This window comes from Mchenga conophoros, linkage group LG6 (assembly GCF_057382185.1).
Source record: "Mchenga conophoros isolate Kocher_MC1m ecotype Shallow Benthic linkage group LG6, M_conophoros_male_GT1.1, whole genome shotgun sequence".
NCBI classification, from domain to species: domain Eukaryota; kingdom Metazoa; phylum Chordata; class Actinopteri; order Cichliformes; family Cichlidae; genus Mchenga; species Mchenga conophoros.
This window is the reverse complement of record NC_140531.1, coordinates 17,445,751-17,473,620: the sequence shown is the minus strand read 5'-3', so window position 1 is coordinate 17,473,620 and position 27,870 is coordinate 17,445,751. Positions and strand designations below refer to the sequence as shown.

Here is a 27,870-nt window from a genome sequence, read left to right as displayed (position 1 = left end):
AAGAAGTGCTGGGTGCATTTCAGACAGTTACCAAAAACAGATCTGTAGCTGACCAATATTGTCCTTGTTTTCATGATGGGCTCTGTGTGTGTGTGTGAGTGTGAAAGCTGTGGTGTGGGCAAATTACCAGATAAATAAAAAGCCACTTGTCCTTTTACACCAGGAGATTAACTTGGTGAAATTACAGAAATAATTTATGACTCTCACATTTATTGTCCCCATAAAAACCTCCATGTGTCAAGGCTGAATTTTTTATTTCATGCTTGTGGCCCAAAGTGTGGACTTCACATTAAGGTGACAGTTGTGGTTTTTACGACGCTGCTCATTAGCATGCAAATGTGGTATATGCTGCTTCATTTATTGTTCCACCACATGTCTACATTTTCAATAATATGGCAAACAATAAATGGAAATGTCTCATAGAAATGTGGATTTTGCAAGTTTTAATAGAATTTCACACTCATCCTTAACATCATCAATTTCTTTCTTTTTTCCTGTAAAATAAGACTAAACTGGCAAAACTGCTTATTGTAGCATAAGGTACGGCATGCCTGGGTATCGCTGGTAGCTGTGTTGTCACAGGCATCACCTCTTTGCAGGGTCTCCCGAGGCCCGTGGTCTTAGGTGAGGTTGAAAATAAGAACAATGTCTTGGAAAACTTATGCTAGACATGCCAATCACCTGCTACTAAAGTCAGGCATACCACAGTATGAAGGTGAGGTCATGATGCTACCACTGCATAGATGCACAGAAATGCACGGCCACTCCTTGTTTCTTAGGGAGGGATGGATACATGGAGTCCCAACCGGCCAGAGATTTTCTGGTGCTGGTCAAAGCTCTAATCCAGATTCCCACTAATCTACAACACTGATGAAAGAGCTAATCAAGCTAGCCTGGAGCTCTGCCAATTCAATGCCTTGTCACCAATTTTATTTGTGAATTTCACAAGCAGATCCTCTGGGTGCAGCGGAGAAGTAGGGTATGCCTGATTGGGTAACCTGAGACCCCTGGTTTGCCAGTGATCTCGTCCGTGACCTCGGCTTGGCTGAAGTCTAAAGTCCAATGCAAAACTGGTGCAGTTTGCAGCCAAGCGTGAGGAAACTGAAATTAGAGTCAGCACCCTCTGAATCCCTGATACTCTGCCACTGCCTTTGGTTTAGGAGGTCAGGCATAGAATTTCACATTCTTGTTCACAAGAGAGTGTCACGGGTGTGTGAGATCAGTAAGCGCTGGCAGGGATGGTCATATAGTTGAGGAGCGAAGAGGAGCTGCATGAAATCAGGATTTAATGAAACTCTGTTGGCTGTTCTCTCTTTTTTGAACATTTATATATGCTTATACATAATATACTGTATGCTGGTCACTTCAATTCACCGTGTCACTAATGTTCATTCACCAACATGATGATTACATCATGCTTAAAAGTCGTTCCGAGGTAAAACTGTTTGTATGACATATTTCCTGTGATTTTTTATGCACAATTTATTCAGTAAAAAGTCATCAAAGCAAAATACACACAATATACAAAGTTGTCATTAAATGTTCAGTGTTGAACACTAGAGGGTGACAGAGTTATTTTCTCCTTCAGCTTCACTAGACTGGAATGGAAATCCTTTAACCTTCACATGATATTTTGGGTCAGGGTTTCCTGTTTTTAACTTTTCACATCAACATTTGACCTGAATTTTAACATGTTCAGTGTGTCTAAAGTTGTGATGTATAGTCTGACCCATATGTTTCACAGATCTGCCTCTCTCTCCATTAACCTTTGGCCCCAAAACCAAAACCGTTTTTATTGGCACATCAATCTGAAATTGTGTGAGTGTTGTAGCAGCTGCAGTGTAAATAACGCACAGAGTGCGGGTGAGTTTCCACATGGCTTTGATACAGTTGCTGTCATGATGTGGGCTCCCCAGGACCTATAGCACTTAAGAAATGTCACTGTGCTGAATTCAGTGTCAGTACAGTGTTACAGCCAAAGCACCTTCATCTCTCTAAATGAATAGCTCTCAGTATGTTTATATGGCTTGTGGTTTGAACCTGAAACCAGCAGCGCTTTGTAACTGATCACACGCTTTGCTTTGCATTGTTTTGTTAAGACTGGATTAGTTTGCTAAGTGATTTTCATACAAATCCCTGTGTGAGAAATATCCCCCAAATCCCTTATAAACTTCACTGTATTAGCAGCTGGCCAGAAAGTATCGAAAGAACCGGTCAGGGGAGGATTAAGCTTTATTGTCAACCTAATTGTTATTTATATTTTAGATAAAGGGATTTTTGTCATTGAGGGATTTTATGCTTTGTCATTCTGTACAGGATTTCCCTCTGCCGGGTTGGTTCCTGCTTAACAACTTCCTCCAGAAAGGCTGCTCAAACAATGCATATCCAAAGCTGGCTTCTTATCTGAGATCTCACTAAAGTCCACGCATACTGGATGTATTTCAAGTTTTCATTCTTCGCATTCTTTTCCATCTTCATATTTGATGTGCTTTTCTGACTTCATGTGTCAAATAATTGTTGAGAAGTTGTTCATCAGCCTTAAGTTGACTTATACCAAAAGTTAGACTCATTCGTTTCTGTGGCACTGGCTTCAGGAATGAGGCTACAGTGTTTCAAAAGTGGGTTAACTGATCCCCAGCCTGTCCGTTGCAGCTCTGGTTGGCCTGGTTTTTTTTGACAAGCTGCACTGACAGTGTTTCCCAGGTCTGCGCTCTGCCAGGTTATGACGCAGGTGAGTGAGAGCCTGGATGGAAACGGTGGTGAGTTTCTCAGTAACCCACCAGGTGGTGAGTAAACCTGGCATTGCCAAGCATAATCCAAGGTCACTATTTGGCAGGAATCAAAAGTCCAGCTTAGTATTTGGGACATTCTCCAACATAAACATCTATATGCCTGGCACACATATCTGTGTATTTTTTATGCATATGCGCCATATATATATATATATATATATATATATATATATATATATATATATATATATCCATCCATCCATCCATCCATTCGCTTCCGCTTATCCTTTTCAGGGTCGCGGGGGGCGCTGGAGCCTATCCCAGCTGTCATAGGCCGAGAGGCAGGGTGCACCCTGGACAGGTCGCCAGTCTGTCGCAGGGCCAACACACAGGGACAGACAACCATTTGCACTCACATTCATTCCCACATTCACACCTAGTGACAATTTGGATTATCCAATTAACCTATCCCCACAAGCTGCATGTCTTTGGACAATATATATATATATATATATATATATATATATATATATTAGGGGTGCAACGATACACAAAATTCACGGTTCGGTTCGGTTCGATACTTTGGTGTCACGGTTCGATATTTTTTCGATACAAAAAAATGTTCATGCATTTTTAATTTGTCATTTATTAAAATTATAAATATATATTTTAACTCAAAAGTACAGTTTTTAAATTTAACCCTAACCCTTGTGCGTGTTTTTTATTTTGACAGCGAATGCGCACCTGCGGACCACTTATGTGCAGCCCTGGTTATTTAGCTCATCATATTGCAGCCACAGAAATTCTTTTGTCCATGAAACCATAAAGCTGCACTTTCTTTTTGCCTTATAGTCTGATTTGTCATAACTTCTCCGTTTTGTGGTAAGCTTTTCTTTGGCTGTCACTTCTTCACCCTGACCTGTCTTATTTGGCTCAGCAGAACTGAAATGCTTTTACACACGCACTCACATAAGCTCAGCGATTCTCTGCACGATCAACCTCTCACATGTTTAAGCTGCGGGAGATTTCACTTGTCATGTTTGCATAGTAAGCTAACAATTAATAAGACGATGTCAGAGGAATTGGTGCACAAATTATCATCACTCACAGATCAGTGCTGTCGCTCTCTATACACAGTTCGCACGATTGCAAAGTGAAAGCAAAAAAACAAGCGCAAATTCAATATGTCACATATTGACAGTGGCTCACCGATGCCAATGACATAATTACCCAGCTACATTTCTGAAAGAATGCAAAAGCATTGACATATATTTTTCCTACAATAGCCCGACGGGCAGGGAAGAGAAAGATTTTGGTAGCCCGACTGAAAAAAATCGCTAGCTCCGGGACGTCGGGCTAGCGATATTGCGAGCCCTGTATCTGATTGAGGAATCACTCATCTTTGGAAAAGAGAGTTTATTACAGAGAAATGGCTCTTTCCAAAATAAAAGCTATAATATCCGCTTCTTCTGGGCTATATTCTCAGCAGCATAAGGAGAATCATGTGCTAACAGCTGTCTAAATAACTCGGCTAAAGTTAGTAGCATGCTTGCTTTTTTTTTGTCTGCTTCCACTTGTCTTTGCACTAGGATGATGTCGGCGTAAATGTGCAGTCATATTCGTTGTGTTCCCACTAGTGCTTTCAGGTTAATCTCGTTGAAATGACCTTAACGCCACAACACGGCAAATCTCCGTTAACGAGCTACCGCCGATCGCTCCGTGCATGGGGCTAGACGGCCAACACGTTAACGAGCTAACTGCGCTAACACACTAGTTCACACCAATGTAATTGAGCATTGCATGGCACATCCAACATACTGTTTTACTTTAGTCCATGACTCGCTTACCTTCAGGGTCATACGTCACATGAAAACCAAAATAATTCCAAACGCCAGATCTGAATGAGGTTCAATTTGCCTGTTGCAAGGAGAGCTTAACTTCTGTCTCGCTAGCTTGCCCTGCGCTCTTCCTTCTGACGATGCTGTCTGTGTTGAGCACTCAGTGGATCTGCGCTCGACAGTGCAGCCTAGGCGGAGTAGTCGAACACAGATTCACTGAGCGCTCAACACAGACAGCATCGTCAGAAGGAAAATTGATAAAATAAATTACAAATGTTGTATTGTTCGATACATATGCGTACCGAACCGAAAGCACTGTATCGAACGGTTCAATATCGATACGAATATCGTTGCACCCCTAATATATATATATATATTGTTTGTTTGTTTTTTGTTTTTTTCCCTAAAGCAACATGACACATGTTTGAGTTGACTCATTTAGCAAATCTTCCTCTGTGAAACAGCTGCATTCAATCCACAAACTTCTCTTTGATATCCTCTTTTTTACATTCTGTAAATGTTAAAATGGCCAAATTCAACAAATGTTTGAATAAGAAGAATTCATTTTACATCATAGGGCTTTTCTCTGCTGTGGTTGGTAGAAGTTTCTAGTCTAATGTAGACTTAGAAGACTTTATTAGTCACACATTTGTCATACCAGGTTAGATCACCCTTTGCCCTCAGAACTGCCTTAATCCTTTTTAATGTAGATTCACCAAGGTGCTGGAAACATTCTTGTGCCAAGAAAACAGGGGTAGGGTTAGCGCCCCCCACCCCCACCCCAAAAAAACCAAAAAAACAAAACAAGGTAGGATAGATCCATGTGCTTATGTTACTCACACCAAATTCTAACCCTACCATCCAAATGTCACAAAAAGAAATAGACACTCATCGTATCACATTTTTCAAATCTTTGAATCTTTGAATGTTTTTTTTGTTTTGTTTTTTTATGTAGAGAATAATCTCACAACTTACAGAAACACCATTACAATACTAATGCCACACACAAAGTAGCTAAAGCAGGGCTGGGTGGAATCAGTGCTATTGTGCATTAACCAACAAGCTAAGTTTAGTGCCAAAAAGTGATTTGTGATATTTCTGTGTGTGTGTGTTTTTTTTTTTTTTTCGTGTATTTTATCTGCTTCTACTGGTCAACAGGATTTAAGAAGGGATTATATATACATTTATAATGAAGAAATTACCAGTTTTGCATTATTGCAGCTACTTTATAACCAATCCAGTCCTTTTTGGTCACTTAAAATATCTTTACAGAAGTATAATATTATGTTTCTTGCTATTTCTGCTCATGGCCAGATCTATCTTGAAAAAGACTTTTTTTTAATACCAGATAAAAAAGCTGTGTAAAAGTCACTTTACAAAAAACAAACAAACAAACAAACAAAAAACAACTGGTAGGAGCATCTACCTTGTGATAGTAATGTTCTTTGTGGCTCAATATCATATAATTCATGAAAGATCACTTTTTGGCACAACCGTATGCCATAACGACACAGCTCATGAGCGCTCCCTGTAAATGGTTTAATCACTGTTATGTATCTAAGATAAAGCTTAGAAACCCCAAGTTTCTTCTTGAAAAAGAAAGAAAGAAAGAAATTATATTATATTATATTATGCTATTGATTTCAGCCTTTAATAAAGTGTGTCAAACACATAATGAGCGAGAATGAGCAAATGTTAATTAATGGTATCATCTGATATATATGCTGCAATTTAAATACACAAGGTTGATATATGTCTTTGGGGTTAATTGTAAATTAAAGGTAATATATAAAATACATAACTGGCGATATGTTTTTGGTAGCTGTGCTGTACTGATCTCAGGCCAGCTAAGAATGTACTTTCTCGCTCTCCGGGGGAGGGCGTGTATCATTCTTACGGTTCCTCAGTCTGAGGTCATCTGGCCGGAATGTAAAACCTCAACTTCATTGTTCGGGTCTTGAATGCATGAACGGAACAATAGACAGCATTAGGACCCGGAGATGCGGAAGGCGTCCTCCTCCTCCGTCTCATTATCCATTGATTTGACAGCCTGCGCCGACGACCAGTTAGAGGAAAGGATGCGAGGAGGAGGCGGCTTCAGTGCGGCGTGCCGAACTTTTCTAACATTTCGTGGCTGTTTGTGAGATAACAGAGATCCACTGCGATGTCTGTCAAGCACAGCTGCCGGTTTTTTGACACATTTTCAACCGGATATCTCATCTCGAGCTGACGTCTGGATTATTACTCCTGCTGTGTTTTGTTGACGGTTGATGAATCAGTTTAACGGATCGATCTGATAAGATTCAGCGGACTGAGAGGTCACATCCTGACTTTCTCTTTTTTCCCCTCTCATTTTGAAACTGTTGGTGCTGCTTAAGGTAGGCATAGCAGGCTTAAAGTGGAGACTGGAGACGCACACGTGTAGGCTGCCTTCTTCATTTGGCTCATCGATCCCTCATCTCTTTCTCTCTCTCTGTATAAAAGTTGGTTTCCTGTTTGGAGCAGCGTTCAGATAAAGTGAGAGACGACATGTCGCTAAGCAGAAGTATTGAATTTGAACACTTTGAGGAACGAGACAAGCCTCACCGGCCACCGAGGACCAATTCGGGCTCCGGGTCTCAATGTGGTTCTAGAGGTAACGGGCTGGTGCCAAGCCCCGCGCACAGTGCGCATTGTAGTTTCTACCGCACACGCACTCTCCAGTCCCTCACCTCCGAGAAAAAGGCCAGGAAGGTGCGCTTTTATCGCAATGGTGACAAGTATTTCAAAGGTTTGGTGTACGCCGTGTCTAACGACCGATTCAGATCCCTGGATGCCCTGCTCATGGAGCTCACACGGTCCCTGTCAGACAACGTCAACCTTCCGCAAGGAGTCCGGACGTTGTACACGCTGGATGGGGGCAGGAAGATCACCAGCCTGGATGAGTTAGTAGAGGGTAAGATCGATGATGGATGAAGCCTTCAACAATCACTTTGCGTGACCGCAAATGATGACAGGAGCTCAGTACTTGAGATTAGATCAACGGTGGCCTAATGTGCATCGACTCAGACATGCTGTTTATCGTTTAAAAGCTACATTTTTTTTTTGCCTTGAATATTGATTAACTTGCCTGAAAACTTACAAAGCAAATTATATTTAGAGAGTTGGCTCCTTGCCCTGCTTTTACAACATAATTGGGAAAGTTCTGACTCTGTTCCAAATATCTGCTGCACTTAAACCCATTGGATGCAGTGCAGCGATATAGATTATCGCTGTATATGCACTGACGTAACCGCCCTAACATGTTTGACCCAGTGCCATACATGCACTCAAGCATACAGACCCCTCCTCAGTAATGCTCTGTTCTGCAAAATGTGCATCGCTGCCCACTGATCTCAGCTGGACTCAAGCTCCCAGCTAACGCCTACTTTATTTGTGAGCTTTTGTGGGCGTGAAAGTGCCCTGTGTTTCACTAAATACACCCCTGCCTGGAAATGAATGAATGGATAAGTGAGTAAGTGAGTGAACGTATGTATTTTGTTGGCTTCACTGGCATTTAAAATCTTTTGCAGTTGATTGAGCTCAGCTTTGGGGCTTGTAGGATAAAATTGCCCTCCCCCATCCCCTGTCTGTCCATTTTTTTCATAAGATAAACGTGAATACTACTACAAAAAGTGGTAACAACTGTTCCTGTAATCCTTCTATATGGAGAACTGTACTCATCTTGTCAAAGAGCCCCTAGACAAATTTGGTCACTCACTGCAGAAACGAATAGAATATACTCTCCTACCTACTCCTTCTTCCCTGTGCTGTTTACTCTGCAGGGAGAGTGGCCTCTCAGTAATAAGTTAATCTTCATGTTCACTGTCTGCACTGTGACCTGACTGCAGTCCTCTATTACTGCTCCTCACACTCACTTAGGATCCACTGACCTCTTACTGAAGTTATTAATCCTATTTTCATCTCACATCTTCCTAAATTTCAGTCTGTGCTGCACTCATTTGCTTTACTCTGTCCCTCCAGAGACTGGGGAAGATTTAGGCCAGTGCCTGATCTAAATTCTGTAGCAACAGTAGTTTAACAAACTGCACCAAGGTTGTTTTGGTGCACTGACTTCACCCCTCAGTGCTACATCAGTAGCTCACATAACCAGTGATTTTATTTCAATGGGCAGTTCATCCAAAATGACTGTTCTGGTGGTGTATGCAGAAGAATTTTGGTATTAGGACAAGTGTTTGAATGTACGAGTGCCCACATAGTGGGGAAAATAAAGCAGGTCCTTTTGTGTTGTTTTTGCTGTAGTCAACCTTGTTATTACGGTTAAATAACCCCAAAATGAATACTTAAAGAATACTTCGTTCCATTTGGCCTCCATTGATTTGATTGTATTGCTTTTCTGTCTTTTTTTTTCTAATCTCACCAAATAGGGCCTATTATTCCAATAGGAACAAATATTCCATTTATGATTTGGTTTGAAGAGACAGGCCCTTTAAGGTGGGAATTTCAGGATATGATAATGCCCTGGGTCAATGGTAAGCATGTTTGTTGACTGCTTAATTTCTCCTTGAGCCGCTCAGATTGCAGGTGGGCCATATTGTCGATTTTTACACACCCATCTAATGGACAAAGAGAGCAAACATTACTGCACAGCTCAGCAGTCTGCATCCATTGATTGAGGCTTGCTGGGGCTCTTTTGTGTGAAAACCCAATCAGGCGCCATTCACATGTGCACCTCGTATGACTAGATGGGATTACAGAGCCAACCAGTCGACTCGAACTGCTGTGCTTGTGGAAAACAACCACTATAGCCAATCCTGAAATGGGTTTAGAAGGAGCTTTGCAGGTTACAGTGGGTCTCCGTAGCATGCTGACAAAGGGAATTCTAGTCGGGGCAATAACAAGTTTGGGCACCAGAGGGTCTTTATTTGAACCTCATGGGGAAATTAAACCTTTTAATGGTCGGTGTTCAAATTGGCTTGTGATACTAAAGCATTTGAGCCTTAGGGAAAATATTTTGTATTTTACAGCAGAGAGAAATGGCTGAAAGAGTTTTAAATCATGACTTAGAAACAGTTCTTTACTGATAATACACACCTCTCATGACAGACGTGTGCTACATGTTTCTGTAAAATGTGACAATATGAACCCTTTAGGATGATAGAAACAATGTAAATGTAAAATGTAAAAACTCAAATTGACAGTTGAAATTCAAGTGTGAAGTAAAGGCCACAGTCTGATAAGGTTAAAGAAAGTTGATCTTTCTTTGTAACATTGTGAGTATAAATCGGAGAACCATGACCTCATACTTTTTGCAGTTATTATATCACTTTATTTCTTTGTGACAGCAACTCTGTTATCACAGTAATAACAGTGGCTGTTTATTGACGTCATGCTGGACTGGTGACCGCTGTGTCACCTCGTAAAAGTTGCTGGGCTGGTTAAACAGTCCGTCAGGCCTGTCCTCATCTGTTGTTCACACGAGGACAGCAGCCAGCGGCGGGTGGCTGGGGCTCCGATCACATCCCCGTGGGACGTCGGGGAATAGACCTGTCACCGCGCACCGTCTGAGGGCATGTCAGCGTTCTGTCATTTCCCTGCAGATGAACGGCAGCCTGGGTTATATATTTTGTTTCGGTGCTCAACCACAGCTCAGTCCCCTCCAGCTGTGGCCTAGCCTTTTAATTAGCCTTTGGTTAATTGCAGGCTTAATAAAACCTGGTATCCTGGGACGCGGTGTCTCAGTTGGCCTTTTTACGCTGAAGTTCAATTTGCTTGTTCTGACACAAATCCAGTAACCAAAATGTCAGTGTTGGGATTGATTTCTTATTAGCAGATGAACTGGTGAGAAAAATATGCTGAACATATCCTACAAATAAAAGTTTTCCTTTAAGTTTTGAACAAATACGTTTTTGTGGTATGTAAAGGATTACTCTTCCTGCTACTTAACTGGGATTCCCTGGACAGAGCCAGCCACTGTGGTTCTTATATTCATACACAGATGCAGCCATGAGTAATAATCTATTTCTCGGTTTCTTAGTATGTACATGCTGATTCCTAGTAACCCTGTAATTATCTAGTTTCCTAGAACAAGATTTCTTTCAAATAAAGCCGAATATCTCTCGTGAAGTTGAGCATGCAGTAAGTTGCTTCTGAGAGAGGCTTTGGTACTTGCAGACACTATTTGTCACTTTCCAGCTCTTACTCATATTTGGAACAGACCGGCAGCAGGGGAGCACAAATCCAGCACTTTCAAAACAATCTCCAGACATTCTTGATGTGGTTTTTGTTCACCCACCAAGCTCCCGTACTTATCACGACTTTCTTGTTAAGGAGAAACAGTTGCGTGCTGGGTGTTTAAACTGGAATGCTGGCTGATAAAGCAAAACGCTTTGCTTTGGAGGAAGGCCAATAAAGCAGCCCTGCAGCTGGAAGGGAGAGAGAAGAACAGCGTCACACTGTCAGTTCCTTGTTATTCACCATATGGGAGCAGTGTTTAGTAAGGCATGCTATGGTCGATGTTGTGCAACGTATGTGTCCTTTAGTGTGCAATTAATAGCAAAATAACCTCAGCCATTCTCTTTGGTAAATGTACACACAGATGTTTTTTTCCTTAAAGGTATGTGTTGATCCTAGCAAGAGCTTGCCACAGTTTCCTTATAATCCCAGAGTGATGCAGTAATGTTAATGTCAGGGTAATGATGAGGCCATCTCACCTGTTGCAGGACTTCCTCCCACTGATGACTTGAGTTCTTTACGTGGCTATTTGAGCTTTATGCGCCAGTGTTTAGCTTCTCTTTACAGCACCTCATTTCTTCCTGCAGGAGAGAGTTACGTGTGCGCCTCCAATGAACCCTTCCGACGTGTCGACTACACCAAGAACGTGAACCCCAACTGGTCAGTGGGCAGCAAGACCAGCACATCGCGCTCCCTCCCGTCTCTCTTCCCGCTGAAGAGTGAGCTGCAGAGGGAATCTAAGGACTTCATCAAACCCAAGTTAGTCACAGTCATCCGCAGCGGCGTCAAGCCCCGCAAGGCCGTTCGGATACTGCTCAATAAGAAAACTGCACACTCCTTCGAGCAGGTGCTCACCGACATCACAGACGCTATCAAGTTGGACTCTGGCGCAGTGAGGAGACTGTACACACTGGAAGGCAAGCAGGTAGGTCTGATGAATATCTATTTAACTTGCGCTACATCATGTTAAACTGCCTTTAACTGTGTGGACACCAGCTCCAGTAATTACTACACAAACTATGACCTGTTCTTGTTTTAGTTTGTGTGGTGATTTTATTTGCTACAGTTGCATAACTTAACAGCCAGAGCTAGTTAAACATATTGTTTTCAATGAGATGAAACTGGCTAATGTGCTTACGGGAACCAGATGGAGCAAAGCTGAGCTTATCTCTAAAAACCGCCGCGATTTATAGGTTTCAGCTGTGTCAGCAGTCCAGATAATTAAAGTCAGTTTAATCACCCATACATAATTCTACGCCCATATATTATTTCAACAAAGCAGTAATGGATACACTTTGGCTTTAAGGCCTTGTGCCATATCCATCAGCATGGTATCCCCACCTTGTGCTCTGGTTGTACCACATGAGACTATTTATGCTATAATGCTATCCATCTGGGGCACATGTTGAAATTCTGGTGTTCAGACATGAGGTGAGCTACAACACATGGTGGCCCCCGTGTAAAATATTTACGCTGACATCTCATCTGACCATGAACAAACTGTCATTCTCACAGAAAATATAAAAAGTACTAAATATAAAAAGTATTTGCAAGTTAACGGGGTAAGATAACGAGGTAACAAATGAGGCAATGCTAGGCAGAGGAGTATGATAAGAGTATTACACAGTGAATTTACCAATAATGAGAATATTGCACAGAGTTTCTGATCATTTGAAATATTGTACATGGCTGTGATTATTACACAGATTATTCATTGTTGTTATGATGCTGGACAAGAAGTTGTTCCCGAGTCTGTTCTTGTGATGTTTGTATTTTGTGATGCATGTTGGAAGAGTTCGTGTGAAATGTGCTCAGAGAACTAAGTCAAATTATGTTTGTCACATGTAAGATGTTACATACATTTATAGAACACTCATCTTGTTGCATGATTCAGTGGATTTCAGGGTTGAAGTTAAGACAGAGAACCAGTCTTTGTACCTGACAATTTTCAGAGGAATGTGTTTGCTTGTAGTCTTTGTTAAGCCAGTTGACACTGACCTATGAAGCGCTATGATGTTGTGTGAAGAAGGACAGTGAGTATCTTCAGCATCTGTAAAGCACAGTGGAGAGACTCCGTCATGGTTTGGGGTTGCATTTCAGCTAGGGGTGTTGGAGAAAGGTACCATCAGATTTTGATCCACCATGCAGTACCATCTGGAAAGTGTTTAATTGGCAAGAGCTTCGTTTTTTAGTATCACAATGATTCCAAACAATCTGGCCGTCCAGTAAAAGCTTACGTGGATAGAAAAACACACAATGGAACACCAACAGTCATGGATCAGCCTCCTTCAGCCTGGAGCTCAACATTAATAAAGAACTGTGGGATCGTATTGATACAGAATAAAAGGCAGCTAACATCCAAAGACGAGCTTTGAATGTCCTTCAAGAAGCCTGGAGAGCTATTCCTAAAAATTAAAGGATAGCTTGCTAAAAAAGTTCAGGGTGTGTTGCAGAATAAAGGTGTTCACACCAAATGTTGACTTTCAAGTTACTCACAATTGTACAAATTCTGTTTTTGCTATATATACTGTATTTCTCTTGTACTTACTGCACTTTTCCCCCATTTTCCTAGCAAAATTAAAAAAAAATTAGGAGGATAAAAATTTTTGTGAAATCCTGTATTTGGCCTATACTGGAATAGATTGATGCACATTTTAATCTAACAAATAATGTATCAACTCATGGTTTCATAAAATTAGTTTACTGGAATTAAGCATTTAGAAAGTGAAACCTTAATTACTGTAACTACTGAACTGATAGAGCTCTAGGAGTTTTGCATTTTTAGTGAAGCTAAACTGCATTTTATTTATTTTTAACGATCAGCTCCACTCACACAGGGATGTTGATTACAGAATTATGTCAAAGACTACAAAAATGTCAGCATGCTTTGTCCATTTTAGTACAAAATCACTAAATGAATTTCTTTGGTAACAGTTTAAGTTAAATTGAGCTTTAAAAGTGTTGGTGAGTGGGGAAAAAGAAAAATTTAACTGGGACTGAAAGTGTGACAACCAAACCAGCTGATGTTTGTTTTCTGTGAGCTGATGGGAATCTTTCTGGGCTGGACAGTCTGGACAAATTGACTCATGAGAATTGTGATCCTTATCACCTTTGACAGGGCAAGCAAAGCATCCTTTCTGTTAGGCCAGCACTGCACAGAAACACTGACTCGACAAGATTATATAATAGCATCCAGAACATTGCTGTATTTATTTACATTATTTTAGACTGAAGCCTCGCCTACCAAGCGAAAGCTCCCCAGTTTGACTCAGAGAGGAGCCACGTATCCCTTTGGGGTTGCATCAGGAAGGGGCATAAAAATCTTCCAAATCAGACATGCAGAGCTCCCTGTAGCGGATGCTCTCCAACTTAAATTCAAAGTTTCCCTCTTTGACAATGAAAAGTTTTTACAGGGATTTTTTTTTAAAAAGGGAAAAAAGCTTCTTCATATTTGAAAACTACTTTAAAGAATTCGGTTAGCAGACTTCCCACCTAACACAGATTCCATATGTGTGACATAAAGCCTTGATATGTCTACTTCCATCCCTTGAGAGATTCCAAGTAGACCAGCCATGCAAACCAGCTGTTTATTCCAGGCTTTTTAAGCTCCAGATCAGGAGAAGCAGATATGGAGCTTTATGGAGCTTCATTTGTGCACTTTAGAACTCATGATCAGTGTTGAGAGCTAATGCTTTCACCAATCATTTGAAATCACAAGAGGTGGGCAGAGTGTTCAAATGATTGCTCTACCCCAAACCATGCTGATACAGTTTGCCAGAATGAGGCACTGTGTTAAAGTCCACAATGTCTGTGTAAATGTAACTTGTGGTGGAAGTGGGTGAAACTGAAATTGCCGATGTCAGTGTTGTGGGAATGGCCCGTGTGTTCAGTGGTGCTTTAAACTGAACCGTAATGTCCCAATCTATATTTATTCTAAAGGAAAACATCAAAAACAGCACCCGCAAACACTGTCTGTACCAGCAAAACCTTTACTGGGTGGACAGAGATGATGATGGCGCTGTCACAGCTTGCACAGACTATACTTACTCAAAGGTGTTTTCAAGCCTGACATTTTAGTCATGCCCACAAGTGCACTGAATATGTCATGTGGTCAAAAGTAAAAATAACAATATAATTTAGCGTTGCTCTCACTCCGAGGGGAAAAAACCAAACGACACATCAGTCGAATATATTATTTTATCAAACTGAAGATCAGTCGCAGCCCAACATTCACGGCAGTGATTCTAATAAATCACCGATTGGCTGACTGACTAGAAAAATCTTGTTTCCCCTTTAGGTTTTTATGTTTTTCAACCATAAATAAATCATTTGTAATAGTGACTCACAACATGTACTCTGTAAGTGTTTTGAGGTTATCCATTACAGATGACACATTACACAATTTATGTTGACAAGTGTGTCGTTTAGCTTCCTTAGATATTCACCGCAGGCGTCTTAATGATCACATTGCACCAGCCTGTGGATGCAGTAGTCTTTTTATTTAGCTTCCTTTAACAGATGGTTTCTGCTCTTTGGTGGAGTATAAATCCATCCATCTGGCAAGCGCTATATATAGACGAGTTAGGTCTTTATTAAAAGTAATGTTGGTCAATTCAAAGTATTAAAACCTCCAAAGTTTGTGAGGTGCAAATATGCTATTTAGCTAATAAAATGTGGTGTTTCAGTCCCATTTATTAGTGGAAACACTGGAAATGTGTTTGTGCTGGAGCATTTGATTCTGTTTTAAAGTCATTGTTTCTTTAGTCTCTTTAAGGTTTTTCCATTGCTGTTCATTTTACTGCTGGTCTTAGTTCAGTTTTCTGACACACTGACTGTATGCAGTGAGTTGATTGCTCTAACCAGAATATTACCCAGATCATGTTGGTAATACTTGCTAGTTGGGTTTTCATAGTATTTCTCCTGGTCCTTGTGATTTCTTAGTTAACAGCTTTTATGATGATTTTCTGATGATGCCTACATCTCTCCTGGTTTGTGTACCACACAGCCTTTGAATCGTCCTTGATCTGAGACTTTACAGTGGCCATTTCTTTTACACTATCTATCTATTGAAAGCCACATATCTAAAACTTCATCAGTAGAAGCTGTATTTGATTACTCTAAAGATGCATTCCAAAATGCCCAGTCCCATAAGTGTGATGGACGGATTAAAGAGTTATATTATTTTAATGCAGTCCAATTCAAGAGCATTGTAAGATACAGGCTTCTCGTGAATCCACAGTAGAAGGGTCACGGCTCTCACACAGAAACAGAAACTGAACAGTAGAGCTCCCATAAAAGTTGGATTTACTGCAGCACCGTTTTAGGTTCAGTTCAGTTTAATTCAGTTTTATTTATATAGCATCAAATCCCTCGAGGCGCTTTATATCGTAAGGGAAAAACCCTACAATAATATGCGGTTGCCTAATAAACTGGCAACTGAATGTATATTAGTAGTTCATGTGAATATCTTTCTAGTCTGAACCCCATAGCCTCTATAAAAAGCACTTCTAAGGCTCCTTCCTCAGTCACTCACACACCCATAAACACACGCAAACACTCCGAATGCCTTCCAGCAGCAGCCGACCATCTGCTCCTCCAAAATCAAATCGGGGGTACCAGCCACCCGGTCTGCAGACTCCCACCCGCTGATGGACTCACACTCGCACAGAGCCCCCGCCCTGGCCACAACCGAATGATTAGACCTACAAGCTGGAAGGAAGGGTTACAGTGCAGCTGTCAGGTGTGTTTGAGGGCGTTTGTGTGAGTAAGGGGCCTTTCACAAAATGTCTCTGTCCACTCTCCCTCCTCGAGTCAAAGCTCCTCTTCAGACTGAATGTTAATTGTAGATCATGGTTATCAGGGCCAACAGAATCAGCTGCTGCTTTTGAAAGAAAACCCTGTTTTACATCTCAAAGCTGACCGGGCAGGCAGAAAATAAGATTTTCCTATTTTAATTGTCTAAACTGTCGAATCGATGCATTCATTAATTTTGGGCACAGTCCTGCAGTCCCTGAGTTTGCTTTTGTTGCGTGTAAATCATAGAGAACGTATTCAAGGGAGTTGTAGAAGAAGTAGCAAAGACAAATAAAAGTCCCTGTGACAAAATGAATGAATTGTAAACTAGAGCCTGATGCTGGACATCTTTGGGCTGATACACATTTTTAGGACTCAAACGTTGATAGATTCAGTATTCTTCATGTTCCTGAAGTATATATTGCATGTTTTGTGAGTTGTATTAAAAAGGAAAACACGATGGAGCGGTTAAATAAAGTGAAAGTTTTGTGCTTTTTGTTATTTATATGCATATATATGCCAATCATGGTTGCTCATATTATAGCCAAAGATTGAAATATAAAACAGAATTAGAAGCACAGGGCTTCGACTGTTCAAAATACTTTTCTTTCAACAGTCTCTACTACCTCTGGAGCTATGTGATGCAAGAAAGGACTGAGACGTGGTCATCTCAGGCACGCAGATCTTTAACTTTCCTGCCATGTTTTAACAAATTCGGCAGCAGCTTACTGCAAAGATGCCACTCAGCTCCACACCATCTGCTCAACTGGGATGCATACTCTGCTACATATCCTGCAGACAGAGTTTTTAAATAGCAGTAGTAGCCAAATTACTCCAAACCCCAAAGTTTTCATATCAGGACTAAGAACAAACACTATGCTGGGAGCCAACAGGAATGATTTAATTAATAGGCACTCTGCTGTCTCATGTGACGCTGGTTGCTAGTTTCTTTGTAATTTAACGGTAAAGGCAGAGAAGAAGACGACTGAATCGAAAGGCAAACGTGACCTGACCTGATCGCAGGCAGCAGACACAGCTGACCTGCACACAGAGAGCCGGTCACCTTTATGAGCTACACACAGAGAGCCAATCATGGGATGAAGTAAGTGTAAATATTAGCATTGCCAAAAACTAATACAGACCTCTTGTTGTACAGAGTTATGCTTACAGGCAGAAACTATTAAGGTAACTTCAGTCTGTTGCTGAGAAAGAGCTCAGAAAGGTAAGAAAAAGGGCTCATTATGCTGAGATGGTGTTAACCGCTGGCTGTCTTGGCTATACCCATTTCAAATGCTAAACTGTGAATAGTTAATGGAGCACAGAATGCTGTCTGATGTTATCGGCGCTATTGTGATTTTGAAAATCTAGGTCCAGTCCAGAGTTTCCCTGCCTTTCCCCGATGTAGCCTTAAACCCTTTGTGACCCTGACACATGATAAGTGAGGAAAGGCTGCCAGGGTGTGGTACAGCTATTAAAGCATTAGTGATCAATAGGTGAGAAATCCAATTTTTCCACAGGGGGAAAAAATCTTTTTTTGTTGTGAGCGAACAATCGATTACATTTTCTCTGTCATTTTCAAAGTTTCAGGGCAGATTCGGTGCCAGATTAGATTTTTTAAAAACAGAGAAGTGTGAAGTCACGACCATCTATTTTTAAAAGGTCTTAGTTCTTAAATTTGTTCAACATATTCTGAGATTTTCTTGACCACGCAAAATTCATTCTGTTATATCCAAACTATAATGTTCAAGCTGTATCTCTAAATGGCTAAGCAGATGGGCGACGGCAGCAGAAGACCACACTAGGTGCCATTCTTGTCAGCTAAGAAAGGGAAATTGAGGCTACAGTTCACACAGGTTAACCAAAACCTTGAGCCCCTTAATACCAGCCGAGCGTTATTTAAACACCACAGCCTACCTGAGTGTTGTTGCTGACCATGTCCATCCCTTTACGGCCACATGGCTGCTTCCAGCAGGATAACGCACCATGTCACAAAGGTCAAATCATCTCAAACTGGTTTATTGAACATGACAGTGAGGTCACTGTACTCAAATGGCCTCCGCAGTCATCGGATTTCAATCCAATAACGCACATTTGGGTTGTGGTTGAACAGGAGACTCACATTATGGATGTCCAGCTGATAAACCTGCAGAATTGGTCTGATGCTTCTTAACATGGTACCAGCAAAGTGTACCTAATAAAGTGATCAGTGAGTGTATATCATTGAAATAGCCGTTGTGCTCTTGGTCTTACTGAAAGCAATATGTATGAAATTTTAATGAACAGTAATAAAAATTGCAATTTTATTTATATAGCACGTTTCATTGCATGTTGGCTCACGGTGCTTAACAAAGAAGACAAAATCAGATCAGCAGTGCCTAATGAGTGCAAGCCTGGGTGACTAAAGAGGTTCTGAGTCTGATTTTGAATACACACGCAGTTGATCTCAGATCAGCAGGCAGCTTGTTCCAGACCACAAAGACCACTTGGATCTGATTCTGGGTTAACAGTTAAAAGATTTGAACCTGATGACCTGTGAGGTCTGTCTGGGATATAGACGATGAGCAGGTTTGTCAACTAACAAAAAGGACTTTTTGTTTTGTACCTGGAGTCAATGATGTGATTTCAATCAGTGGAAAGATAACTGGAATCTGTGTTCTGTAATGATATATATGTATATATTTCCCTTTTCCATAATTCTCTGCCCGTGCACATGATAGAAATCCTAAAATGCATTTGCCTTTAATACTTCTTTTAATGATGTTTGTAGGATAACGGTTTGTCTGCTCACTATTGAGAGACTGAAAACAGAACCTGACCTTTAGACTACTCAAATGCTCGTCTCTCTAAAATCTTTAAAGCTCCTGTCAGTCAGTACACACAGTAACCTGAGGAGCGGGGGGGAAATGGGAGCACTAGTAACTGGACAGTCTTATTTTCTTTACATGTTTGCACTAACTAATGGGATACAGAGGATCCCGAATCCATCCATAATAATCTAAAGATGCAGAAGATGGCTGATAGTTTTAAAAATCTATAAGAGCAACCACGAAGCAGAAATTCTATAAATTGATGGGTAAAAACTGGCTTCCTTAACTGTTAAGTGCATTAGGGCTCCAGCATTTTTCCAGCAGTGTGCATGACAACAACTGAAGGTCACTTGTAGGCCTTCAACTCCGCTGCAGTTTATCAGGGCAAAAAGAATTTGATGTGATGCTGTGCAAGAGCAGCAGGCTCACAGTCTGGGACGTCTCCCAGCAGACTAAAACAAATCATGCACAACAGTTTTGTTTTTTTATCCCTACTGCACTCTTTCTTTTTTTTTTTTAAATAACCGATGATGCCCTATGAGAAGGGAGTATACAGAAAAACTTCATTCCAACATCTGTTTCTGTATTTAACATTTGAAAGGATATTTCCCTGTTTATGTCAACAAAACACAAATCTGTGTATTTTTGTCAGTAAACAGACACGAATGATGCACAATTATTAATTTGTAATTCATAAATCTACAAAGGTGCAAAGTGTATGGGGGGAAAATAGAGCTATGCAAGAGGAGACACAAATTACTGTAATAAAAAAAGTAAACTAATCCAGCGTTATTGCTGCAGCTGTGCATTCAATTCATGCCAGTGCAACTTAATTTCTACACCCAGGAGCAATTATTAGTAAATGCAGTTCAGTACATTAGGAAGCAAAGGCAAAAAAAAAACAAAACTGGGGGAAATAAAATTAATAAAGTAAGAGGCGGTAAATAGGGGACAAATACTATGATGATTACTTTTTCCCAACAGGCAGATTCTACTGATATCTTGAAGGCAGCAATGAAAATGTACTTTTCCTTTCAGGCCCATTTCCCCCTTTATATCTTTCCAGAGCTTTGACAACAAAGATCGGGTTTCTGGTAACCAGCTGTTTTGGACATAAAAAGAAATATAGTTTCTCAACTGCAGCGCACTGCATAAAAATGTCAGTGTTGTCCTCAATATTGAGTTAAGAGTTCTTCCTTTGCGAAAATTGCTCACAACTTTCCAAGTAGTTGCTCTGTTTGTGCCACATATAGAAAGAGTGCATTCATGCACTGCTGTGTTTTTGGTGCATATACATATATGTGGTTACTGTGACGCTGATGCACTTTGGCATCATCTCCAATGACATGGTCTTAATGATGATGGCCTCCTGTCCCCATTATCCCAGCAGCCCAGGTCTTGCCGTGCGGCACTACTATCTTGTGCCAGCAGTTAAAGGGTTTGCATTCATTAAGCTGTCCGAATTCTTCTCACCCTGTTGTCACATTGAAGGTGCTGATATCTTGTTGTTTGCACATTCTCCTGGCAAGACGGTGAAACTTGCTGCGGTTAGAGATAGATTAATAAGACTGCCTCCATCTCTGACTAGCTAGAGGCAAGGCCACACAAGGGTTTCATCTGGTTGTCAGGCTTGAGCTGTTGTCAGCACACAGTCTGGATTAAACACCGTCATTTGGGTCAACAGCCATGAAATTTGCATGCCCACCCATTGTTCTGTACTGTCATTAGCATACAGCACCATCTGACGCCAGTGCACTGACACCATCCAACCAGGAGTGCTCTCTGCTAGGCTCGACAATATGTTATTATTTGAATTATCCTTTTATTTGCCAAATCCTTACTAGAAAATCAGGCTATTCAAACTATATTGCTAGTAAATCTGATTTTTTTTTTTTTTTTTTGTCAGTTTAGTGGATTGCAGTCCTTTCATTGTGGAAGAGGGATACTTGTTCAGTTTGCTTTTTCAAAGTTGAATTTAAAGCAGTTTCCCCTCACAGAGTACAGACTATAGATTATTGGCACACTGAAAGCAGGCAGCTTCTTAATAAAACAGCATTTCAGTGGTTTTTCTGTGCATTTTGTTATGCTGCACTTGTGTTGTCTTCTAATTGACGATGTCTTAGCTGTTTGAATGTGTTTAGTTTCTCCGTGTGCGTCTTTAGTGGCCGTGCATTTTTGGTGTAAACCACACTAAGATGAGGATTCATTAAAATGTGCTCCAGTTTTTCATTTGGGGATTCATGTGCCAAGAATTGTATCGGCTTTCCTGTTTGCAAGTAGATTTGACTTGACTTTGAGTAAACAAAGCTGGCACTGATAGACAAGCACGAAGCTTTGGCAATAACTTAACAATAGTTTGGATACTTGGAATCAATCTTTGTTCCCAGCTTTCGTGACAACTTGTAGCACGGTCACTGCAGTTATGACACCAGAGTACCTGTTCTATGTTTCACGAGGACCGACTGAACAAGCGGGAAGACAAAAGGCTGCCAGACGACAGAGAGCCGGGGTGCTGGGTGGGGGTGGCGGGCGGGCTGTCAGCTGTGCAAAGCGTGTGGAGGCCATAGAGGGGGAGTGCATCCATTGTGTGTTGTGCGATTTCAACTGCTTGTTTTTGTTTTATTTGTGAAGCCTGGCCCTCGTCCATTCTTTGCAGCGGGCCGTTCGCTCCCCCAGCAGGAGCTGACATCATGATATGGTTAGGCATCATCACAAATCACAGTACACACTGTTTGTCTGCTCGAGTTTAATCACGCAAGGAGAGTCACAGCAAGTTTTAGCTGAGTTTAGCTGAGGACAGATCAGTTGTCCAAGTCAACCAGGCGACGGAAGTCTGTGCTTGTTCTTGATGTTCAAGTCTTTTCTTTCACTGGCTTAAGAGCGCTTGGAGCTTTTGGTGTTGTTAATATTTTGGGCCGGTCTAAATGTAGCACTCTTACTGATTTATTAAAACTCAGGATATGTTAACTGGCAACCAGCATCTCTTAGCCCCTCAGCAATTCTGAAGGGTAATCAGGAGGGGCTCCTTTGAACCTGAACTGTATTTGGATGTTTGTACAATGTTTCCATTTTACTTGCACAGCTCTTTTTGCATATAGAGAGTGGAGCACTAAGGTACATTTAGACAGCCTGAAGTTATGTGATTATGAGTCTCTTTGTGCAAATATCTCTTGGAAGAGAGGAAGACAGTAAGCCAGACAGCTGTGTAATGTGTGATAGGGCGAAATGTTGCAGGCTGCTGGAGTTCCTCTGATCTGCTCTACAAATGACTTCAGTGGGTACTGTGCTGCTTTTGTCTTTAAGTGTGAAATCTCTGCACACCTGAATGAGCGAAAAAGACTTCATAAAAACAATTAAGCACAACTCCCACACACTGTCTTTCTTTCTGCCTGTATATTTATTATGCTAGTACATGCCTATGTAAATATTAACAGGGTCAGATGAATAGATGAAATTTTGCTGCCAGTGGTTTTGATCTACTTGTTCTTTTTGAGGAATGATCATTGCAAATCAATACAAATGCATTCTGTGTGATTTAAATGCATTAAAGCTGTTCTGGCAGCATGTAGTGGCCCAACTCCTTAATACTTCACTTTGGTTTGGTTTCTTTTAACTTTCATTTGTCACCCAGCTGTATCACTTTTGGCGTGAGTTAATGATGGGCTTAGATTTCTCATCGCTCATTTCCACGCTGCTTGTGCTGCCTGTTACACGTGTCTGAGATTCACTGCTCTAATCCAGAGGAATTAAACTGTCTCAGGGAGCTGCCTCTGTCTGAGAGTTCAGTGTTAATAACCAGGCTGGCTTTAGCTCAGACATCCCCCTGACAAACTTAATGGGCATCTACTTATCAGCAAATTCTTAAGTAAGTAACACTCTAAGTGAGAATTTAAGCAAGGTCTGTGGGTAAATGAGGTTTACATATACGGACGGAGTAATTCTAGCTGTCGTTTTCCCTTTTTATGCTTTTTTTGCGTGTGTGTTTTGTTCATTGCTGATTTTCTATTTCAGTTGTTTTTGTTCTGTAAAAACAAGAGAAGACAATTCTCCCTCCTTGCTTTAAAACCCTTTTGAATGCCTTGAAAATCAAGACTGTTCGCTTGTTATTGTATTTGAATTATCCACACATGTTAAGCCCTTGGCACGTATTTGTGCTGTTGCTGAGCTTACCCGGGCAGAAAATACAGCAGACAGGACGGAGGACAGACTGATGGTGAGGGTAAGAGAAGGTCAGACATTTGGGAGGAGGGGGAGTGTCCCATCTTGGAGGGTAAACCAAGTTTACCCTCAAGTCATGTCACCCAGCCAATACCGAACCCTGCAAACAGTTCACTTCACTGATTGGCCAAGACAGACCCTACAGGACAGTGCTGGCAGTAGACGGCCATTGGCTGTTTATCCTGGCAGTGGCTGACAGGAGCAAAGGCAAACATGGTCGATGTAGTCTGACGTTTATGCTCTCAATTTCATGATTCCAACGTTTTCCTTGTGTTTGAGGAAATAATCCCATGTGTAAACATACTCAGCTTGTGAGTCCTGCTTTATAATGTGATATGAAATGTATTTAAGCTTTAATATTTAGCACTTTCACATTTCAGTGAGAAATTTCATTTATAAGAAACTTAAAAAATTCAACAGATAAGTAATGCTGACATCAGGCACTGCAGGAGACTCAGGCAGAGGAGGGAGCAGCTGATTGGATTAGTATGACTGTTTTTTTACTGTTGTCAGTAAATTGCCTGCTTTTCTGTCTCATCTTCAGGCCACTCTGTGCAGTTCTTTCATATGATTTATAACACCTGGGTCTTCTTAGAAGTGTGCTTTGGTAACGACATCCCGCTGTGATGTTACAGCATACGCACATCCTCATATCAGCCTCTGCATCACTGAAGCAAGCTGCTGGTTGACTTTAGTTTAAGCAATTTTGTGTTACTTTTGCTTCTAGTGGTCCCTTCTGTTAAACTGTGGAGATGTCCTGTAATTTTACATTTGTACACCACCACAGAGGACTTTAAAAACAATGAGTCAATATGCAGTCAATGTGCAGGTTGAATTAAATTTAAGGAGTTTATTAAATGTACTGCATCAACTGTTCAGAAATTAGGACCACTCGGACCACTCCCCCAAATCTGGACATGACCAAACACTTTCCTGCTTTGAGATGCTCTTCTAGGCGTTTACTGCCGCCACCTTCAGTTCTTGTGTCTTTGTGAGTCTTTGTGCGTTCAGTTTTGTCTTCATGCATGCTATGTTGGGTTGAGATCAGGTGAATGGCTTTACCATTGAAGAATATCACATTTCTTTGCCTTAAGAAGCTCTTAGGTTGCTTTTGCAGTATGCTTTGGGTTATCATCCATTTGCACTGTCAGATCAGTTTTGCAGTGTTTGGCTGAATCTGAGCAGAGAGTATGGCCTTGTGCACATCACAGTTCATCCTGGTACTTCTATCTAAATCTAGTGCCCTGGTTCCACTGGCAGTTATACGTGCCGTAACATTGCCTCTGCCATTTTTCACAGATGATGTGGTATGTTTCAGGTCATGAGCTGTTTCTCTCCTTCTCCATACTTTTCCTTCGCATCATGCTAGTAAAAGTTAATCTTGGTTTCACCTTTTCCAGAACTGTGCTGGGCTTTTTAAATGTTTTTGGACGAATGCTAATCTGGCCTTAACAACCTTGCAGTAAACCCTCTTTATTTCCATTCATGAAGGCGTTTCTTGATTGTAGGCTTTGAAAGTGATATTCCCTCAAGAGCATTGACTTAGCGAAGGAATTTAACTTTGCGAAGGAATTTTTGTTAACCAAGGAAATAATTCTTCAATCATCCACTTTAGCTGTCTTCTGGGATCTTCCAGGTCTCTGAATTCGCCAGTGCATGGCTTCTGTTTAAGCATGTTTTAGATTGTAGATCTGACCACTTCCTAAAGTTTTTGCTATCTCTCTGATTGGTTGATTTTGGTTTTTCAGCCTAATGATGGCCTCCTTTACTCGCAGTGACGTCTCTTTGGACCTCATAGTGAGAGTTCCATTAAAAACCACCAGATTGACGTTCAGCACTTCGAGTCAACTTCAGGTCTTTCATCTGCTTAGTTTATCATGGCACATTACAAGGGAACAGTTTTTCAGTGAATTGTCCAGTTACTTATGAACAACTGGTAATGGGAGGCAATGTATAAAAAAATACCTGTAAGTCCTAGAATACTTTTGTAAAACCTTGATATAAATCTAAAAGCCTGTATTTCAATCACTGTGCTGAAGAAAGATGATGGTGTGAAAGTAAAGTCAATGCAGGACTGCCTTAAACTTAAACTGGTTGAAAAAAAAGAAGTTATTTTGAAGTCTGTGAGGAAAATTAACGGAGTTTTCAGTTAGTAAACATTCCTAATCTGATCTAATATGACTTCATTTTATAAATTATGGTCTGATTTATAATACACTAAGTGATATTATAGGTTGGCGTTGTGTAGTTTCTGACTCACATCATATAACGATGCACTGTCCAAATATTAAATAAACTGTTCTTTAATTGACTTTTCATGGTCTTTTATTTCATATAAAGTCAGTCACTTTTTAATAAATTGCAAATAAATAATAAATTTCTAAACTGCTTTCAATTTAAAAAAGAAAATCAATACAAACACAGAACACAACCTCCGTTGCTCTTTAACTTAAGTTCTTAACCACTTGACCTCTTCTTTTTTTTTATGCCTGTTTAAAATGTATCCATACAGCCACAATTTGTCTCAATTCCCTTGCATTCCCCCCGGGCGTCACAGAGCAGCTGAAAAGTACTTTATCATAGGCCCCAGCAGTGCTAGCCTTGCAGAGTGCGTAGGGGTGAAAGCAAATGAGTGTGCAGCCACGAGCCTTTTCAACAGTGATGTATAATATTCCAGTCTGCCTTCTTCATAAATAAGCCCACTGCCTCAGAGGGCACATGGGAAAAGTAGGTCTTGGGGCATTAAGGCACAGATTTCAATTTTAGATTATTGTGATGTAATTTATCATCCACTCTCTTTGCACAAGTGAAAAAGAGGCATCATGTAATGTGAGGCTGTAGTTCTATATTGTGAAATGTGCTTATTGTTTGCATGCATGACATGTAAATGAGAACATTTATCTGTACCTCGTGTGTTTGAAGCTGCAGCCAGGAGATGGTTAGCTCCTGTCCACCAAGTAGAACCGCTGATTTTAATTGGCCAGTCTCAGTGAGCTGCCAACACGGAGCGAGGCAGCTATTTTACATCCGAAGTGCTGCAGTCACACAGCTGTACTACATAGTAAATGAAAATCACAATTTTATTATAACATGGTACAAAAGCTAGCCTTGTTTTGTTTTTTTATTATATTAGCTTGATGCAAGATGTTTATATTAATAAATATCACTCCAGCCACTCTCCTTACTCCGTTTAAAAGTTAAACTCTAAGACAATATTTAAATAATATCACAAGCTTCCAAGGGCACTGACATGTGTATCTTGTTTGCTTATGATATAACACGTGAATTAGTGAGGTAGAACAATTCTGTCAAGGTCATTTTAAGCTGAATAGCCTGTGATTAAAGAGTTTACTGGACTGTGCAACAGGTTTGAGTATGGTGAGAAAATTCACATGAACTGAGTCTCCACCACAGCGTTTCACAAAATGACAAACTGTTGTTATAAGCGGTCACTAAAGCCCTCTCGCTGCTGATGTCATCCCAGTTCGTGGCTCCCCTGCCAGAGGACGGTGCTCGCTGCTCACCTCAGCAGTCTGTGCTTTGCTGTCTCACGTTGTCCTTAAACAAATGACACAGCAAAAATGCAGCAAAGTGTCATCACTCATGATGTCTGCACACCGAAGGAAACAGCAGGCCATGAGGATCAAGGTCAGAGGTCAAGTGGAAACGTTATCCAATATCCTCATGCAGCAGAAGCGTGAGAGTTCGTAGTTCACCACAGTCCATTTTTGACACGCATCGGACGCTCCCTGGGGCGGGTGTTAACACCTGTGCTTACACTGTACAGTGTGAGGATCAGCTGCCAAATTCCTGAGTGAGAGCCTGTCTAAAGAATGACATTCACTTCAGCTATGTCAAATCTTCAGTAATCTGCCACAGTTAAGCATGGACACGAATTCTGCAGACATTTTCCCCACAGCAGCACTGCTCCTCAGTTTTGCCAGTAAAAGAGGTCGTTGGTTGTCATAAAAGTTGAAAAGAAATTGCATTCACTATAAGAAAGTCACAGATACTGAATTTTTCATTCTGAACTCAGACTGTCTGATTGCAGACACGTTGTGCGTCTCACTTATTGCTAATACACGAGTAACTGAGTTTATGAATTTATGTCAAACACTATACTTTTCATCATTGTAAGTTTTTACTCCTCCTCCACTTCTAACTTATTTTATGTCAGCTTCCATCTCTGCTTTTTTTAAAAAAAAAATTTAACCCTCTTCAGTGGCCATTCTGCTTTTCTGCACCACCTGTTCCTCTGTCGGCCATCAC

At 40.9% G+C, this 27,870-nt stretch overlaps 1 protein-coding gene across 2 annotated transcripts in view; it reads left to right on the top strand.

The window, feature by feature from the left end:
- Positions 1-6,492: 6,492 nt before the first annotated feature.
- Positions 6,493-27,870, top strand: part of dclk2a (doublecortin-like kinase 2a) — a 43,969-nt gene continuing 22,591 nt past the window's right edge. The window contains exons 1-3 of one of the 2 annotated variants that reach the window (XM_085276546.1): positions 6,493-6,948; positions 7,055-7,505; positions 11,371-11,708. In XM_085276546.1, the coding sequence (XP_085132672.1) occupies positions 7,100-7,505; positions 11,371-11,708 (744 nt within the window). In that variant the 5' untranslated portion in view covers positions 6,493-6,948; positions 7,055-7,099. Of the gene's footprint in view, positions 7,506-11,370; positions 11,709-27,870 lie in introns of both variants that reach the window. The other variant, XM_085276548.1, reaches the window with a different exon arrangement.